This window comes from Rattus norvegicus, chromosome 20 (genome assembly GCF_036323735.1).
Source record: "Rattus norvegicus strain BN/NHsdMcwi chromosome 20, GRCr8, whole genome shotgun sequence".
Lineage (NCBI taxonomy): Eukaryota > Metazoa > Chordata > Mammalia > Rodentia > Muridae > Rattus > Rattus norvegicus.
This window is the reverse complement of record NC_086038.1, coordinates 23,898,706-23,919,412: the sequence shown is the minus strand read 5'-3', so window position 1 is coordinate 23,919,412 and position 20,707 is coordinate 23,898,706. Positions and strand designations below refer to the sequence as shown.

General features: G+C 38.9%; 1 protein-coding gene across 6 annotated transcripts in view; it reads left to right on the top strand.

The window, feature by feature from the left end:
• Ctnna3 (catenin alpha 3) overlaps positions 1–20,707 on the top strand; it is a 1,585,684-nt gene that overhangs the window by 1,279,287 nt on the left and 285,690 nt on the right. For all 6 annotated transcript variants that reach the window (NM_001426985.1, XM_039099277.2, XM_008772944.4 and 3 more), the window contains one exon: positions 8,249–8,400. In NM_001426985.1, coding sequence (NP_001413914.1) covers positions 8,249–8,400 — 152 coding nt within the window. The remainder of the gene's footprint in view (positions 1–8,248; positions 8,401–20,707) is intronic.

The window sequence follows — 20,707 nt, the reverse complement described above, 5'->3', positions numbered from 1 at the left end:
TTCCAGAGACCTGTCTGGATTGGGAAGATCTACCCTCAAGATGAGTAGCATTGTTCTATTACAGAGGTCCTGGGTTGTATAAAATGGAGAAAACAAATGCAACAATGTCCAATGCTCAACATCCTGTCTACACGCTCAACGTGAGCGGTGGCCTCATACCAAAGTGTGAACAATGCAATCATTCAGTCCTTAACAATTCAAAATACAGCTATTTTCACATGCATTGGTATTCGGATTTGGTTTTAGGCTGTCTATATGCTCTCAAAATTATAGAATCACAACATACTTACAAAAGTTAAAAATATACAAAATTTGTAGTATGAACGATTTAAGCTTATCTCTGATTAGCTTACAAATAAATGAGGTTCAGACTATGATTATTGTATTTGGCTTTGACAGTTACTGGGGTCACCCCCTTATCTACTCCATAACTGCAGGCTTAACTACCTCCCTAGCAGTGTACCCCAGATTCTTGCTGTTACTCCTGGCCATGTGCTCAAGGTTCTTCATCCCTCATAGCAGCTTCCTTCTTTTTCTCCTCCTTCCTCTTTCCTCCTTGTCTCTCTTCTTCCAACCAGGTCACTCCTAACCTGCCTACCTCTAATCTCTCCAGTGATTGGCTGTAGCCAATTTTATTTAACCAATAGTTTTAAATCAAGGGAAAAGGTTTGCATAACAAGAGTAAGCATGCGAAGTTACTCGTGGGCCTAGACCTTCAGGTATAGCATTTTGCATTATAGTACATAGCAATAGAGCAAACCTCAACAAATATTCTGAAGAATATCTCCATAGTACTGCTTCTTCTTCTCACTCCCTTAAGGATGACAAGTTCCCTTGCCCCTTTCTTTACCAGGTGAGGCCTTCTGTTTTAAGTTGTGTGAAAATAGGCAGAATAAGGCATACTGTCTTATTTCCTTTTCAATCTTAAACAATAGATAGTGTACATTAGGATATAAACCTGTGAGCCAAGATGGCAGCCCCATCACCATCCACACCCATGGGATTTTTATCTCATTCTATAACCATGCTGCCCTGTGGCAAGGCCCACAAAATAAGTTGATCAGAGCTGATGGGGTGTCCCAGTGACTGAAGTGGAAGTCGGGGAGTCTATCTGGGCCTGACCTAGGACCTCTGCATGTATGTTACAGTTGTATAGCTTGGTGCTCTCATGGGACTCCTAACAGTGGGAGTAGGGGTTATCTCTGAGTCTTTTGCCTACCTTTGGGACCCTTTCCTCATCCTGCGTTGCCTTGTCCATCCTTGATATTAGGGAAGGGGCCTAGTCTTATTGTAACTTGTTATACCATTTTTGGTTGATATCCATGGGGGTACCACTCTTTTCTGAGGGGAAATGGAGGAGGGGTGGATTTAGGAGAGAGAGGAGGTAATGGGGAGAGACTGAAAGGAGAGGAGCGAGGGTAACCTATGGTAGGGATGTAACATATAAGAGAAGAATAAGTAAATAAATAATAAGTAAATGAAAAAAAATTAAATAAAATAAACAATGCTGCCCTGATTCTATAGTGAGAACCATAGCTGACAAAATTGTTCCATGTTTGCTTACTGTCTCAATATTTAAAACACGTATACCCCTAGTGTCACCCCGTTATTTTAACTCCACAGTCTTGTTTTCCCAATATTTGTATTGGCCTTGTGTCATAACAGCAAATAATTTGTGTAACTTCCTAATTGAGAGTTCCATCAAATTTGGGGTTCCATAGATACCCGAAAGATCCCTGCCACTCACTCAACGTATAAATTGGTGGAAAATTGAATTCCATATTTAAAGTAAATTTTCCTTAGCATTTCAAGATATTATTTCATGCCTTTGTGACCACCTTTCCTCATGGAAAGTCTAAGGTTAACATATTTTAACATTTTATATCTCATAGTTTCTCATTTAAGGATTTAGTTCTTTCCTTCATCCTCAGCAGTTTCACAGATATGTATCTTGAATCGAGTCAATAGCCTGTTGTATCGATTGGTACAGGCCCCTAGTTAATTGTATCTGTGTTTAAATTCTAACTCTAATATCTACTATTTGCCTGAAAGAAATGTTACAACTCTTTAAGGGAGCTGGGCACAAGAGAAAATACGTACATTTAGAGGCAGAAGCATATTATTATTATAAACTTTATTATTTATATTCACAAGTAAAAAAATAACCACACACAGAAATAAACCAGATGTGGAGAAAAACGTTAAATCACACATGTCTGATGTATTAGTGGCTCCAGAGGATTGACTTGCCTACTACACCTGGAGACATGATTTTGGGGTTGGTCATGAAGAGCTTTGTAGATGAATTTACATAAAAACTAATTTTGAATGATAAGCCACAATTTCATATATTCTCAAGGGTGGAAAAGTGGCTCTATTTTTATTCTCAATCACAGACACCTGGGCACAGAAAGCTGAAGTTTGAAGAGTTGGAACTGACACTTTTATGTTCTTCCAAGGAATCCCCAGCAGATACCAAAAGCTGATTCACTGATACTGATTAGAAAATGTTCTGTTTCCTACCCTAGATTCTTCCCCCAGGTTTTCTGCCTCGGATTGTGTGAAATGCCTTTCTTTTACACTTAGCTTCTTGCTACAGTAGTTGTGTCTGGCCCAGTGAGCTGACAAAGCTGCACACATGGAAACCCTTTCCCTGCCTTTCACCCCTTTTCCTCCTATTTGCTTCTCTTGAGGAGACAAACTGTGGAGATGAAGGATTGAATTTGAACAAGATATAGCATGGTAAATGAGTCTCAGGGGTGAATCCTAATCTAAAATTAAGGACAAGGAATATATAAAAGATCAAAGAAATCCCCAACCTGCAGCAGTAAAGTTCTATCATGCAGATGACGTTCAAGAGAGAGGCTGACAGAAGATGGATGATATGTCAAGTATTGAGGGCAGGGCACAGCTAGAGAATGTGGCCTAGGAAAGCAATTCATAGATAAGCTCTTCAAAAATATATACATGTATTTGCCAATTTGTTTAATTTAGTGAAGCTATCACCCTAGACTACTAAAGGCTGGTGCTACCTTTGTAGCTATTCCGCGAATCCTTATACACTCTCTGGCTGTTTCCTAGCAGAAACAGTTCTCAGTGATGCTGGACTCTCCATCAGCTGTTGATGAGATGGGGATTAAGTCCTTAGAGCAGATGACATGGAGGAAAGAGTTACCAAGACAGGAAATACAACATCTTGTTAACCTGTTTTTAAAAACTAGGCCATATATATCACTTCTGCTCTGTTTCCTGGGCATGCCAATGGTACAGCACAGGGACTGAGAACTCAAGAGATGTGGGTAGCAACAAGAGCATTATGGTTCCTATTGAAAACATGTTATTGCATATCATAAAAGTTTAAATTGGTGTATTCTGAATAGTTTTAGGGTAAAGAAGTTGCTATTAATAATAGAAATGTTAGAAGACATTAACTCGGAAAAAAATTTAGCAGACAACTTTGTAGCCTTTCAAACCATACAGAAAACTCATTAAGGACTCCTTGCCAGAGGACCCTCTTGTAAGATTTTTTAAAATTTATAATCATGTGTATTCATGTGTGTCTGTGTATGTGTATGGAAATACGGGTGAAGGTAGAGACCAGAAGAACACGTTAGGTCCCCTGGGGCTGGAGTTATAGGAGACTATTGGTGCACCAAATATGGGAAGTGAACTCAGATCTTCTGCAAGAACAGTTCATGCTCTAACTTGCTGAGTCACCGTTTTAGCTTCTAACTATCTCAATTTTCAAATTACTTAAAAAAATGACTGATTTAAATAAAGAGGGATTTGAGGAAAGTTTAAAATAAGTTTTTCTATCCAGAGGTGTCTAGAGGCCCTGAAATAATTCAAATATTTATTAATATTAACATGTGGCTTAAAATTGAAAAACATCAAAGTAAAAGCTTGGAGACTGAGTCATTTTCTGCCACTGGAGGTGTTCAAATGTATACCCTCAGCCTGTTTAGTATTCAGAGTAGTATATGTAAGAAGGTATCTCCGTAGGAGTCTAAGGGCATCATTATCAACTCCATCTTGGGCTACAGATGGCTTAAAGGTTAAAAGTGCGCGCTATTCTTATAGAGGATGAAAATGTGGTTCTGCATCAGGCAATGCACAACTGCCTATGACACTTGTTCTCAGGAGATCCAATGACCTCCAAAGATACCTGTACTCGTATGTACACACACACACACACACACACACACACACACACACACACACACATTTCTTTAAAAATCACTTAAAAATATATGTCTTTCCTTTCTTTTACTTCTTAGTTTGGGAGCATGGTCCACCTGCTTAAAAGCAGGAACAGTATTTGTAAGAACAGAATTGCTATTCTGATTAACTGTGTGGTCTGTCCTAAGTGGTCAGAGTTAGTCTCCATGAGACACCTCTGAAAAGGGGCAAGATTCCCATCATGGAATTAGAGACTATATATTTTTGGAGATTTCAAACAAATCCCTATTACAAGATCTCTATTAGATTCATAAATATTAAATGAATATGAACTATAACATTCGTGTTAAATAAAATGGAAACAAAGGGTATGAAGTAATTATCGAAGCCGCTCTATGATTAGTTGTACTTTCTGTTATAAATCACCACACCCCCAGCTGCGGAGGCAGAGCGTAATGAGATAGTGACTTAACTCTATATGAGTTTTCAAAGGCCAACTTCTGTACATTAGTAATCTTCAAAGATAGAAATGTAATTATAAATATTTTAATATGAGTTTATCAATGATTGACAGCATGGATTGGTGACGTCATTTCTAAGCATCGCCCATAATGAGTCTGAATTCTTTTCTGACCCATTTAATTAGCAATTATGCACCCTCATCTACTTTCAAATGCGCATAATAAATTTAGCAGGGATTAAGAAGGGATAAAATATTCTCGGGTTACCACCAGAAAGAGGCTCAAGGTTTAGTAGAATTTGGCTTCTTAGGTCTGTTCACCTCATTGTCAGGAAATTAACATTAATTTTCCCAGGAGCATTATGGTGTAGGAGCCTCAGGGACTTTACTTATTAAAAGGAGACAGTGAAGATGTGGAGTTCAGAGAGCAGGCTCCAGAGTCTCAATTACTTGCCTTTCACAGATTGGCTGTATGACCTCAGTTTCTTCATTAGTTAAATCAGGGTGGTAATAATCCCCGACTTCTCAGGCTTCTGTGAGGAGTACATTACACATGTAGGTAAAGTGTTCCAGATGGTGCTCAGCACTCAGAATGGGCTAGAAGTTTGGAACCCAAGTAAAGCACAAAACAATAGCCAGAGATCCTTCTACATCTAGATGTAAAGAGGGGAAGCAGAGACAGGAAAGTCCCTGGAAGGTCATTGGTCAGTTGCCTAAAGCGAGAACAGAAATAAGTTGAAGTTGAAACTGAGGTTGTCGTCTGTTCTCCATGCAATGAAAGTTAGCTTTCATTCTGCATACTCTGAACACAGTGAAGAGAGAAAGCCCAGATTTTAAAAAAGAGTCTAGAATGGGTTTAAAACTTGGTGGATTAAGTAGACAAGATCTTTGTTAGAAGCAACGAAGATGTTGTCCACAAGTCCACCTTTCTTTCATAAATCTATACTTGAAATTTCAGGAGTTCATCTTCCTTACCATTGATTAGAAAGAGTTTATTTAATATACACCTCCATTTGAGGAATGATTGAGAAACATAGATTTGTTAGGTCCTTGGCTTTGGTGTGTGTGTGTATGTGTGTGTGTGTGTGTGTGCACGCGTGTGTGCACGCATGTGTGTAGGTCAGAAGACAAGTAGTGGCTATGAATTCTCTGCTTCCAAAGGCGGGTGCCAGGGGTCTTCCAACTTGGCAGAAAGCACCATTTCCTACTGAGCCATCTTGCCAGAACTACATTTTCTTTAATCCCAGGTAGATTAAGGATTTAAGATTTAAGGATTAAGGATTATAATATATTCACTTTTATTTCTTTGAAAGTATTAAAAACGATTACTCCTGGTTAGAGCTAAACAACCACATGACTATGGTCTAGGTAAGGCACAGACACAGATGAGCTTTAAGGTAACAAAGGAAAAATGCATTGCACACTAAGGAAAAAGTTGAAATCCCATCTGTTCTTCAGAATAGGAACAGAGATGATGGGGACAGCGTTGCTCTACGAGAGATGCTAACAGATTGAAAGTGTCAATTGAGACTTAATGTGTTGCCTGCATGTTGATAAAAGAGTTTTGAGTGAGGAAGGTGCTGGAAATTTTGTTCAACAGACAGTAGCAGCTTTTGAGAGCACAGCGCTCAATACTTCACTATTTTTTAAGGTGAATGAATGATGCTAATAGAACTAGAAGCTATTTGTTTACCTCAGTGACATGGGTAGGTGTTTGTCTTCACAACTAGAATCTGAATGAGATATGAAATAGCATAGATATGTTTTGACAGAGTTTCCACCTCTCTACCCACTGCAAAATGAATCAATGAATGAATAACAAATAGTCACTCATTTAATATATTTGAATGCTCTAGAAGCCTGAATTCATATGTTCTGATGTACCTCTGAAATGAACAATACCTAAATCTCTTGGAAATGCAAGCAGATTAGTAAGTACTGCCCCCACGTTTGGCTCTTGTATATTTTATTCATTTCTTCAGCCACTCAACTCACTAAAATATGTATCTAGTACCTTTCAGTGTAGGCAGCTAAGATACAAACAAGAAAAGGTTTCAAGAAGTCATTGAAAACTGAAAATCACAGTAATGACATGACTTATTTGGGAAAACAACATGCTGACTGGAGATTTTGTGTCAAAGCTTTTTCTTTAAGAAGTCAGTTCATTAAGAAGTTTGATTAGCCTAAGGAATGGGCATATTTCTACAGGTCCTATAGGAGTAGAACCAGAGAATGGACTTAAGAAGGAGATGATGGCTAGGGATAGTAGAGGTACAATCTGCATGCAATGGACTTAGCATGTAGTTTGATGACAAAGTATATTACACCTGAAATTTAAATAGAGCTCATGAAGAGGTCAGAGAAAATACTTGGTTTATTATTTATTTACCTGTTTCCAATGAATGACTGGGTAGAAGGTAGAACATAATCAAATGGTTTGATTATGGCTAGTTCTGCTCAAAATTTTGTGGAAACCTAATCCTCATTATGAGATCTTAAAAGAAAGATCCCAATGAAAACTTCAAGTGATCAATACTGTCCTCATAAACTGATTCATCCATTAATATGTTCATTAATGGATTTGACTACTAATGGATTACCTCAAGAGTAGGCTTGGCTAGGTCTTTGTCTCTCAGAATAATAATGTATGCTTTGGGGCACCTCAAGAGGCTACCAGTAAGAAGGTTTGCAGAGTCGAAAGGTATTAAGCTCTTTTGAAGGTAGAGCTTAAACTGGTTTTGAGCTGTTTGATATGGGTGTTGAGATTCAAATCCTAGCCCCATTTAACTTACATTTAAAGTTGGAGTTTTGTTTTTTTTTTAATTTCATACTTACTTTAATGTGTTAACTTAAAGAGCAAAGGTAGAAATTATCTATGGATTAACCTAAGACTATTCTTCCTTGTGCATAGTTGGTGTTCTACTGGTTCCGAGCATAAGATGCTGTCAAGTTATTTTACTATTATAAAGGAAAAGTCTTACCCAAAGAACATTCACAGAACTTTTAATTCTTATGAGATAAAATTAGTATCAGTAACTACGTATTCTTCTGTTTAGCCTCTCAGACACTTTGTTACTGGTTTCAGTCTTTAATGGCATTGACTTATATGTGACTGTTTATGCAAACCACACCATACAGGTGGAGTTCAGTTGTCTCCTTCTATCTGTGGAACCCAGATATCAAATGCATCTTGTCAGAATAGGCAACAAGAAACTTCCCTACTGAGCCAAGTTGCCAGCCGAGTGTTCTCTTTCTTTAAATATCTTTATGGTCATTATCCCAACTATTTTCCACATCAAGTCAATTTTTCAATTTCCTGAGCTTCATATTCAATAGCTTTAGAAATGAGAAATGCTCTCAAGCTTGATCAAAAGACGCAGAACCTAAAAAAGAGACTATTTTATATTTCTATAACTATACTCCTCATTGATTTTATTTTCCAGAGGTCAAAATAACTCTGCCATAATGCTTGATTCTCTTTACTGAAAATATTTTTTAAAAAAAATCTAGCAATGAGGTATTCATTTAAAATACAATTCTGCATTTCCGGGAAGCTGTAGGAGTCCAGAAATACAATGGATCTAATCTCTTTATTACTTATTTTCATAGTGATCCCAGAGTTCGTGACACAAGTGAATGTTGCCTTGGATGCCTTAAGCAAGAATGCACTAACTGCGCTCGATGACAATCAGTTTGTGGACATCTCAAAGAAGATCTATGACACAATCCATGATATCAGGTGTTCAGTCATGATCATTCGGGTAAGCCCACTTTACTTGTTCTTGACTTATTTCAGAATTCCTAACCATCTGGTATGCCTGGAAGGAGGCCAAGAAATGTTTGGTTTCTGTGGTCTAACATTAGTTCTGAAATCTGTCAGTACCTCAAAATCCCAGTCTTTCTCCCAAGCCAGATCTAGTGTCATTTGACTTACATATTTGGTTATAACTCACACAAAGAGAGCACATTAACCCGGAGCATATGGATAAATGAGAAGCCTCATTTTATACAGGTGTCTCATAGCACGATCAAGAGCCAAAAAATAAAAATAAAAAAATAAAACACTCAGAAATAACGTGCTCGCTCTCCCTGACAAGCAAGACAGATCCCACTGCTTAAACAAGGTGTTCCTGTGGGCAACTCCCGCCCCCTTCCTAGACCATAGACTCACACAACATTCTGCAAGGAATCTGACTTCTAAAGCTGATAGGAACAACAAGCCCTTTAAACCTTCCAATCTGGGATTACTCTATTTGAGGGGGAAAAAAAAGAAAAAGAAAAAGAAGAAGAAAAAAACTCTCTCCCAAGGGTGTGACTACATCATGGGTTGTGTATACGATGCATATTCAGAGGCCAAAACTGTTTGTTTTAACTCAAGTGTTGCCATGCATTTTTAAGATATTATTAAGGTAAGGTTTTTTTGTTTTTGTTTTAAAAAATGCTTACATAAGGAGAGGAAAGAACCATTTCTCATGACAGTTCAACTGGAGGTGGCAAGAGAGAGGTATGAAATTCTTTTCTCCCTAGTGTGGGAGCAAGATGCCTTAGAAAGTGAGGCCAGGTGTAAGGAAATCTCGACAGGGTTATTATGAATCAGTATGGGTGTTGATTCTGTTGCTGAACTCTTGATGCTCTGTCGAACACAGCTCAGAATTATTTCACCCGAGGTGAACAAAATCTTGAGATTTATCCAGCTGTTCATCCTTGATTAAATACTACACTGTGGGCTATTTACCTGGGCCTCCTGCTCAAAGCCAATGAAGCGCCTGGCATCAAATAAAGGAATACTGGGCGGGGTGGTGGGTACATGCAGTAAGGAAGACTCAGTAGAAGGTATGAGAAAAGTGTGTAGGCGTGAATATCGTTCACAGAAATTAGCTGCTGCAGAACTGGGAAGAAGGAAGTAGATGAGAATATATGAATAGATTATCGGGAGTGTCTGTGTGAGGCCCCATCGTCATAGCGGTCTACACAATGGAGACGTCTGCAAGCCTTGTGGAGAGTCAGGAGACATTCTGAAGCCTACCTGAACAAATGGAAGGATTGTAAGAAAAAGGTTAAAGGTGTGAAGGTGTTGGATCTTGGGACTTGGGACTTATCAAAAGTAAACTTAACAATGAGTATCATAGAGAGAGCCCCAGATATATACAGATTTCCCAGTTACAGTGGTTAATCTCAAGAATGTGTGCATACTTCTAATAATTCTAATCTTGAAATCTGGCCTTTTCCTGGCCTAACAGTGAGTCCAGTATGATCTCAAGGAGTGTACGGGTATTCACAATGACTGTTCTCCACTCTTCATGATGCTAAGAAGCTGATTCTACAGGGTGCCTGTGCCATGAGCTTCAATAGCTTAGATGAGTCCCATGCAGTTCTTAGTTTACAATATCTTCAGCTTAATGGTGCTTTTACTAGGATTCCATTGTAATTCCAGAACCACCTGTACTGTTGGGAAAATCTACAAAGATGTGGTTGTGTGGTTGGATGTGTGATGTTACAATACTACTGTAGCCAAAAGATCATTCCAAACATGCAAGGTCCCTTGAAGCAGGTGTGTGTGTGTGTGTGTGTGTGTGTGTGTGTATGTGTGTGTGTGTGTGTGTATGTGTGTGTGTGTGTTTGGTTTCTTTTTTACCTTGCGTATTTGCAATTGAGTAAAGCATGAAGGATATTTGGATCCTGGACACAAATGCAATATTTAATAACAATATACAAACTTCACAAAATAGTCTCATCGTGATTGAACACAACACTTCAACCATGTCTATATGGATGTTTGGTAAAAACAAACATTTGCTAACATGTAAACTCCAGGAGAGAGGAGCCACATTTTCTTCAAGTTTGTCTAGGGATAAAAAAAAATAAATAAATAACCTTATAACCCCTTTTAGTAGATGTTCCAGTATTTTTTATTTTTCCTTATTTTGTGCATTGCTTACATATAGCAAATCAAATGACCTTGCTGTTATTTCTACATGTTTTTCCCATACAGAAGTCCTGTCTGGGGCAGGAGAATAATTTGTTGTAATTATAGTTACAAGGAAGTAATTTTTCTCTATAACCATTTCTTTTTTCAAGGTAAAAATTTCTACTTCTGTTAACTTGTGCTTGTTTAATTTTCAACCCACCTTTTTGTTCCTTTGGGGGCTGCTAGGAGGAAAGGTTTACATTTCCAGATAATGGCCCATGCCTGAGGGAAACCAAGGTAGGAACTCGAACAGGACAGAAGCTGGAGGCAGGAGATGATCCAGAGGCCACAGACAGGCACTGCTTACTGAAACTGCGGCAAATGTATTCTAACTAAACCCTCTCAAAAGGGTTTAGTTAGAATAGAAACAGAATAGAATTGAAAGTCAAATAACATAGTTGTTATTTTAGGCAATTTATATGCTGTTTTATTTCTGTTGGCTTACTTTCCCCAATTTCAGACTCAGGGACCATTGGACTAAAGACAACTTTTACTATTACTCTTGGGCCTAAATTCTCATTCAATTAGACTTCTTTAATCTTTTAAATAACCACTTATGCAATGTGTCTAGTGGCTTTCCAAGTTGATTCTTTCCTACACCAACATATTGTCAGCTAGAGATATGAAGTATTGAGTTATATTTCCTTCATGTAAATCATTAATAAAAAATGCCCAAATATTGACCATTTTCTCCAAAAATCCAACCACCCCCCATTCCCTTATTTGTTTTCCTCTGCACAATTGTTTAAAAACAGTTTAATATTAAAATTCCAATTTTCTCCGAGTTCTTTGACTCTTGAGATTTCTGTTAACCCTTCATGCTCCTAATTCTCCCACTCCCTTACCCACTCCCACTTCACCCCTCTATCATCCCCCCTCTCTGGGGCATCAAGCCTCCATAGGACCAAGCCTCCCTTCCCACTGATGCCAGATAAGGTCATTCTCTGCTACATTTGCAACAGGAGCCATGAACCGGCCCACATGTGCTCATTGCCAACACCTTTTTCCAACCTCCACTTTCCTGAGAACCTCCATTCTCCTGGATGCCTTTTCTTCTGCAGATCAAACTACTTCTATTTCTTTCTTTCTGGTGTTTCTATTCTTACCCTGGTGCTTTGGTAATAGGTTACCTTGGTTACAATGACTGACACTGCATAAGGATGCTGTTTGCTTTCATAGTCCAGGGGCGTTCTGAGCCATTTCACCAACAGGTAACAGGAAGCTGTAACGTACTCTTTGGCATACTCTTTGACTATTTTATACAGTAGCTTTAGAGACTGAACCAATGTTAAAAATCCATCCTTTATTCCTTCATTTGTTTCAAGTTTCGTTTATATGGCCACATTCCAAAGAGTCTTGGGATTACAAATGAGAGTTCATAAAATGTATGAAAGTAGGCTGAAAAGACGCTCTCAGGTGGGGTTAATATAAAAACAGATGCTCCTGTGATAATGTTGGATCGCAGATCTCCAGTTAGAGCTGCAGCTTTTATGCACACTGTCATCCCTGGGCCTTGGGGTACTTCTCAAGTGCTATGTCACTTCTACCCACTGCGCTCCTTTCCATAGTGCCGGCACTAATGACACCAGTTCCCTGTCAACCCCAGGGAACACTTTTTTTTTACTCCACAGGAGTAACTGTTGTCAAATGTGAGCCTCCTCCGGCTTTGTAGCTCCTTTGTTGACTGTGGAGCATCTTTTCCCCTCACCATTTGGGACTTATTAAGCACACAGAACGAGCACCTTTTCATTTCTCGCCACTGAACAGATGTCCTGAAGTCACTTAGTCACCCTGCTCTTCACTCCAAGGGCGTCTGCCCAGAGATTCCCAGTTGAAACATTGCCCCTTTGGGAAATGTCCTGACTGCTTTACTGTGTCAGGATCAATATATTAAAAACAAACAAACAAAACAAAACAACAACAAACAAACAAAAACCAGCAGGGAGCCTCCTAGGGGTACTCAGTCAAAGGCCTGTTTTAAAAGGTAACTAACTTCATATGTAAATTTAAGCCAAACCTTGGTAGGAAGGGCTCAGTAGTAGGTCTCTTGCTGTTCTCTCTCAAAACAAGGAAAGGAACTTAAGGGAACCCAGAAGCCCCTCTGGCCTTGGTTAGCTATAACTGAGACCTGATGCTCCAAGCACACTTCTTTCCTTCCTTGTGTCTGTTTAAGTGACTTCTGACTTTGGCAGTCAGGGTGGCCAGGGTAAGAACATCCGTTGAGAAACATTGGTTAGGATACAGACAAAGAGCCAACAGGTGACAGAACCTCATGCTGGGAGAAAGATGTTCCATCTGAAGTTTTTAAGGGAAATGTTTTCTCTCCAAACAGTCATAGTCATAGGACTAGTGGGAGAGCCCTTTGGTCCAAAAGGGCTTTGATGCTGACACAGTTCTGCACTCAGAGCTATCTATCAGCATAGAAAGTGGACTCAACTTTGTTGAATCTCAGGAGCTAAGTATCTTTCTTTTAAACATGTATTCAGAACAAATGACTATGCAGATTGAAGAATACAAGGAAGAATGATATTTAATTGGGGTGTGTGTATGTGTATATATATGCATTCATGTATGGTATATATATTTGTATATGTGTTTATGTGTATATGCCTATGTGTGTATGTGTGTGTGTGTATGTGTGTGTGTGTGTGTGTGTGTGTGTGTGTGTGTGTGTATTGCTGGGTTGTGTCCTGCTTTGTGGCTGGGGTGACTGAAGTGCCCCGGCAAGCCACTCAGGGAAAGCAAAACTCAGTCTGTAATGGGGGGGTCCTCAGTTCCTGTTTTCCCAGATGGGAAAAGTGGAGCCTGGGATGATGGCTGTGGTTTCCAGTCTCCTGTGTACCCTGGTGCTACTGGCATGCTGCTGGGACTTGGGAACTGGGGTCCCCAGTAGACATTTCCACAAGCCAGGAAGGAAGGGGACAGGGAACAGAGTGAGTGCCAAGGTGTATGGGGTTCTTTACAACAAAGGCCTCTCCCCGTTCTCCCCTATCCTTGATGAAGAGACAGCTCTTGCTTGTTTAAAATGCTTTATTGGATAGCATATGTGACTGCATACACCTTACTCAATGTGAACCATGGATTAAATACCTTTGGCGGGAAGGAATGCCCAGGAAGGGAAGCTCATTGGCTGAATGCTTGGAGCCTATTTAGATACCACATAAGCATGGAGAACTCTAGGTTTTTGTGCAAAGTGACTGATTGCTGTAGTCTTCCCTGTGGGATGTCATGGTTACTTGTTCTAGAGCAGGCAGAGTTAGGTAGGGAATTAGTTCCACTCCTACCATTCCCAATTTTGAGATTTATGGGTTTTGGACTCACTCAAGCTTACCAGTTCTTCTATCTGGTGTTACAGTCCACTTGCCCCACATGTATTTATTTTTATATATATGTACATGTGTATATGTATGTATGTGTGTATATGTGTATATATATATGTGTGTGTGTGTGTATGCGTTTATGTGTGAATGTATGTGCCTTTGTGTGTGCATGTGTGTATGTGTGTATATGTGTATGAGTATATGTGTGTATATCCGTGTGTGTCTGTATGTGTGCACACATATGGAGACCAATGTGCAACTTATTTTTTTTTATTTCCTATTATTTATCTGAGTCAGGGCATCTCACTAAGTTGGAGATTATTCAGATAGATACACTGACTAACTGCTAAAGCTGCTAAAATCTGTCTCTCTCTGCACCATTAGTGGAGTAGTAGGTGTGCTCTGCTCAGCCTGGACTTTTATGTGTGTATGGGATTTAAGCTCAGGTCCTGTGCCTGCCTACACAGTAGAGGCCTCTCTCACTGAGCCATCTCTCTAGTTCTCTTCAAGGGTTGTTTTTTGTTGTTCGTTTGGGTAATATTTTATCTAATATCAAATCAAGTAAGTTTTTATTCTTTGACTTAAGGACTCTACAGACGTGCTCAACCCCTATTTCAAATAAGAGATTTGTCCACACAACTACGTTCTATGAGTAACTTTTGTAGAACTGAAAAGATCCTAACAATTAGAAACAATTTACAGGTGATGGCTTTTACAGAATAGGCTATAGAATGGATAAGTGGGGGAGGGAGATAAAGAATCTTGTGTTTTAATTTTTGTAAAAACCAGTGCTAGAAATTCAGAAAAGAAAATTTCTACATTGTGATGGCTTAAGACCTAAGAGAGTTTTCATGCTTCATGTAGGTCACACACTGATGGAGTCACAGGAGGGGACGACTTGGAGTCATTAGACACTGACTTCAGGTTTTTGTGTACCACAGGAGAAGAAAATAACTCTGTTTTCACACCACAGGAGTCTTTAGGCTACACTGACTTCTCCTCCTTCATAGCCCAGTAACTCAAGAAGTACTCTTCTGGAATATTGGTTGAAGAACACTTTTCCTAATCTGTTCCCTGCTCCCTAGGGGCAGACACATTGGTCAGGTTTCTACTCCTTCAATTTGCCAGAGTGCTAACCTGCCTGACCTGTTGTTTCTTTCAGTTCCCTGTAGCTGTGACTCAGCAAAGGGGTCTCTCATATCTTTACCATCATCATGTCCCCTGGTATCTTATAAAGGTTTCATATAGGACCGTTTACAAAATTAACATCAGGCATGTCAGGCCCTCTCTCTCACTCAAGTTGTTATGTGTATAATGTTTGCCATACCATTTTACACATTTGATTATCTACCTATCATGTTTCTACCTATACAATGTGCGTGGTATAAAGGAAGGATTTTTAGAGTATTTAGAAATAGAAATCAAGAATTTTTATAATTAAGTGGTTGATTCAGTTTCTGCATTTTGTACTTCAATGACATGTTAAAATGGAAGAGAATTTTTGGCCAAGCATATGATGATGCTAGATGGATATATTTAATGTTACAAAGATAATAAGATATCAAGAACTAACTTGAGATATGTTTTCTCAAAGAATTGGAATATGCTATCTTTTTGAAGTAAACTATGTTTGTTTTATGGTCATTAACATGACCACGAATATGTAATGTGTCTTTATTAGTGCTCTTTATTACACTTGGGATATCTGAGAAGTTGCATCTATGGGGTTGTATATTTTGCCTTTATAAAAGTACATTTTTTTGCATATGTGCATCACATTTTTATCATATTTACTCCCCTTTCTTCCTCTTAATTCCTCTTATATTCAACCCTTGCTGAATTCCTTCCCATGGACTTCATGTCTCTTTGTTTTAATCCACTGAGTCTTATTTATGCTACTCATATATTCATAGGTATTGGCTGGTCCATTGAGCATGGCAGACCTACCGGAGGGTCTCATGATTATAAGAAACTGATTCTTCATCCACGAAAGCCATCAGTTATTCATAGTGCAGCTCTCAGATCACATCAGAGACATTTTTCTGTGCAGTAGAAATACTAACTGGTTAAAGTGTAGACAGTAAGTATTGGGTGTTGTTTTAAACAAAATCTCCATCAATCTCCATCATTCAATTTTACCACTAAAGACTCCAGAGCCAGATGCTGGGGTGAAAACCTGCAAGCTCAGTGAGGCAGAGAGAGCAGTCAGTTGACCTTTCTCCTCAACTGATATCCCCAAAAGGATATCCTTCTCCATGCTGTCTCAAAAATTCTTCAAACTGAAGGTCTCTCCTTTCTATTTCCTGTGTATTTCTCTACCCTTGTCTTCCTCTTACTCTCTATGGCTTTTTCCTATTTTCACTTCCTGTCTACTGCTTGCTTGTTTAACCTCTTGACCTTTATTTAACCCTGTTTACAATAAACAGAAAACTCTTGGATTAAAGGTGTGTGCTAGACTGAGTTTTCCAGTAAATAACCCAATCTCAAGGTTCACAGTCTGGTCAAATATTCTGTAACAATTAGGTTTCATTTTTAAAGATGACAGGTTAGGAAGCCTTACCAAGAGTTGGTTTTTCTATAATTATTATTTTTAATTTGTGTTCATGTGTGCACCCCTATGCAGAAGCATGAGTTTCATGTGTAAAGACAAAGGTGTATGCTTGCCAATGTATGTTCATGAGTTGTTGAGGTAAAAAAGAAAACATGTACCATTCCAGGCTTTTCCTCCAGGCTTTTCTTCTGGGCTTTCCCTCTGACCTGGGTGGTCCCTGAGTTGTAACAGCATGGCATTGTGCCACACTGCTTTGCTTTCATTCACAGTTCTCTTGGTGGGTTGTTACCACACCAGGCATACACATCCTAATTCTCTGGCAGGCTTGGTGCGTGCTACCACACATTCTCTTGAAGTCAAATTCACCACGTGAAAGAACACACCACACAATAACCTCTGATCCAATTGATAAGATATAATTTGCCTATCTAGACAGCACAAAATCCTGCACACACCCACCCCTTAAAAATATTCATATCAACCTGGATCTATACGCAGAGAAGAATGTTAACATCTGCCGCTATATTCTCCCAGCTCCTCCTCTCCTGCTTCCCCCTCCTTTCTAAAATCTCTGTTCCTGCCTCCCTTCCTTCTCGTCCAATGACAGGGCTCGTGTTATCTTGTCTGGCTTCACCTGCATAAAGACATCAACCTACAGTGAGTACTGAGGGCAGCCTTGGATGCTCTTTGTCTAGGGCAGGTGCTACCACACCTGGCTTGACATGGGTTTGAGGGATCTTACACAACTGAGCACTCCCTGCTTCTCTCAACAAGTATTTTCCACACCGAGCAACTCCCTAGACCACAGCAAAATTCTTCACTGTGAACCTCTGATGTTGGTTTGTGAAGGGGAGGAGAGAGAGAGAGAGAGAGAGAGAGAGAGAGAGAGAGAGAGAGAGAGAGATCCTTTAGGATGCAGTTTGGAGCTTGACAAACTACAGGTTATTAACATTCTCCCTCTGTTATCAGCCCCTTGGTATAATAAGCTCTGACGAGTCACAAAATAATCTACAAATTCAGTGATTAAAATGGATTTTATACTGTCTTACATTGTATTACTTCAGAGTGAAATCAGACATTTAATTAAAGTCATAAAACATGAAAATCTACCACAGTAAAAATAACCTCTAACCTTAAAAATGGTTGTAAAACACATGTAAACACTCCTACCTGTGGTCTGTTTACTAAAACATATAAAAGTAAAAAATAAAGTCAGGTAGTTTTGCATATGTTCTGCTATCACTAAGTTAACAGTTTGAGAATAAAATCTATTTTTCAAAAGTTTCTATGACATTAATTTATAGTAGTATACAACCCATCATAATATTTGAGGAATGAAGTTCTTTGAGCACAGGAGAAGAGAGATATGCTGAGTAGATGAACAACCATGAATCCTTTTCAATATATTTACAGTTTAAATTCAGTGAAGATAGGAATTTTAATCAAATACTAACCATACTGTTTATGCCTCACTAAATATATTGATCAAGCTTAATTTGGGGGGATTAATCTTCCTTAGTATAAGAGAACCACTCCAGAAGGGACTTTAGAAGAGTGATGGAGATAATTATGCTAATAATGATGATAGCAACAGAAAACACGAAGGCTTGCATTTGGAGTGATGTTTCTGTACTTGCAACGAGCTGAAACCAAGCACCTGTCAAAAGCGTCTCTATGTGCTTCCCTGTCCTGAAAAGGTATAGGAAATCATCCTAGCAGTCACTCATGCCCAGCATGAGAGCAGCCGGCATGAGGGAACAGGAGAAGCACAATCTCCCCAGCTTCAAAGACTCATGGAGACTGTTCCAGAGTATCACATGCCCCTGATAACAGAGGATCTGAATGTTAAAGTGATAGAAGAAATTGCTTTCTGTCATTCTTTCAATCATTACATAGCCCCCTTAACAATAGTTAAATAAATTCTTATTGACTTTCTATTGTGTGCCAATAAATAAGTCAGACAAAAAATGTAGCTATGTCGTGAGGGATAGGAGAGACAAGTACTCCATCTTTCAGAAGACACACAGAGGAAACCATTGTTAAGGCTTCCGTATAAAATGTCCTCTACAAATACTTTGTAACCCCACTCCCGTTAATAGGTGAAAGCTTTTTTTTTTTTTTTACCAGTATAGTCAGACTTCAGAAGTCAGACTCTCTGGAAAGGAGTGAATTGTGATGACTTTGCCTTCAGTAGTGGATTAGCCCATCCGCATAGGTTATTGGGCGATGAAAGTGTGGAAGGTTGAGCATGGTTGGAGATAGGAGATCACCAAGGGTGTATCTGTGAATGTTCTACTAAACAAATGTTATCACAAAGAAACTATAAATATCAGAAGGTGAAACAATACAGTGATGTCTCCAACCTAATACATGAATCTTTTTATTATGTAGACTAGTGCTTCTAAGACTGATTTAATGAAGTGATGTGTTCTATAGACTTGTAAATTCCCAAATGGGCAGCATATGCTTAGATGGATGATACATTGTGTCAGGGTATTCTTGACACTGACTTAAAAGGGCATAAAATTCTCCAACTATATATACATGAGCGAATACCCAACTGGGGTTTGAAGTAATGAATGTCCACAGGTCTTAAAAAAGATGAAGAATTGGGATAGGGAGTAGGGTGGACACTAGATTTTTTTGACTTTTTGGTTATCAGAAGGAGAGATGGGGGCTTTCTCTGTTTCCTGTGGAAGCATTCTTTTAGACACTCTGTGTTGTCTCCAGACAATAATGGAGGGAATGAAGATGGTGCCCCAACATTCTGAGTGGCTGGGAGGCACAGACTACAAAGTGAAGTCCTTATTTATGTAGTCATAAGTCATGTTCGCAAACCTTATAAGGGTTTTTGCTAAGATCTGGTTCTTAATGACTTTCACTGTATCTTGAATTTTCTCAGTAGTCTTGTTTTACTTGCTTTGCCTTGAACCCTCTGCCCTTTCTTAGGAAGGCCTCTTGCTGCTTGTGCACTTATGAATGTTTGCTGAAAATCATTAGTCTTTGCTTGTGTGCTTTCTGAAATAATTGTCTTTAAACACAGCCTACAGCTATTGATTTCTTCAGAAACATTTGTCTTGCTAGAAGATGTTCTACAAATGTTGCCCTTGCTCTCTTATGTTTACCTTAGAGATGGCTGGTGCCCAGCATTCAGAGCCTTCCATAATGAAAAGACTTAGGATCATCTGTGTTTCCTCTAATTGTGTGTTTATTATCATAATTAGATTTTTATCATAGAAACAATCTATTACTTTTAGAGGTAAGTACAATTTCCAGCTTTGGTCGGAGATAAAAAGAGATGTATCCACTGGCTATTCAAGGCATTTTCTGTGTTTATTCCTTCACTGCCCCCCTCTCTGTCTTTGTCTCTCACATACACACAGACACACAGACACACAGACACACACACACACACACACACATTAGTAACTCTATGCCCAGCTGATGCTGGTGATGAACTCAAAACACTTTGTTAAAATGTAAAAATAAACTGTCTTATGAAAATGTTTAAAATTATACTTTATTATATAAAGAATACATCTTTACAAAAAGAACAGTATAGGGTAATCTATGGTAAACATTAAATCCAACTGCCCTAACCCCTCCCTCTCAACTTTGCTCATTTGCTCATTGTTTGACATGTTTTATGTCCTTCTCTCGATCAATGCCCATGCATAACGTAGCTTGGATATGAGCATCTTTCATTCATATGTTTGATAAAAGGAGCATTCCATGCTGATCCAAAACTTCATTTTTTTCTAACTTTGTATAAGTCATATTGCATAATTACAGTCATAATTAAAGGCATTGTTCAAATACAGGATTAACAACACCAAAAGTATTGGAAATTGGTGGCTAAGAATGATTTGCATCAGAAGCAGCAAGATGGCCCCCTGGGTAAAGGTGCTCGCCACACAAGCCTAAGGACCTGAGTTTGGTCCCTGAAACCCCAAAAGGAGATATGAGACCAACTTTCACAGATTGTCCTCTGACTGCCACACATTTGCAATATTGGCTTTGAAATCCACCGGGAAAGACAAAAAATTCGATTCAGATTAAGATTAAATAAATTTATCCTTCCTGCTAACAGAAGGATGGGCAGCCTTAGAGCCAGATAGCACGCAGTCTGCAAGAGAAGGAAAGGACAGGTTTATGAATGTGAGTATCAAAGGTGTACATTGCATTTATTTATAGGATCCCCGACTGGGCAAAAAAAGATGTATTTTAAT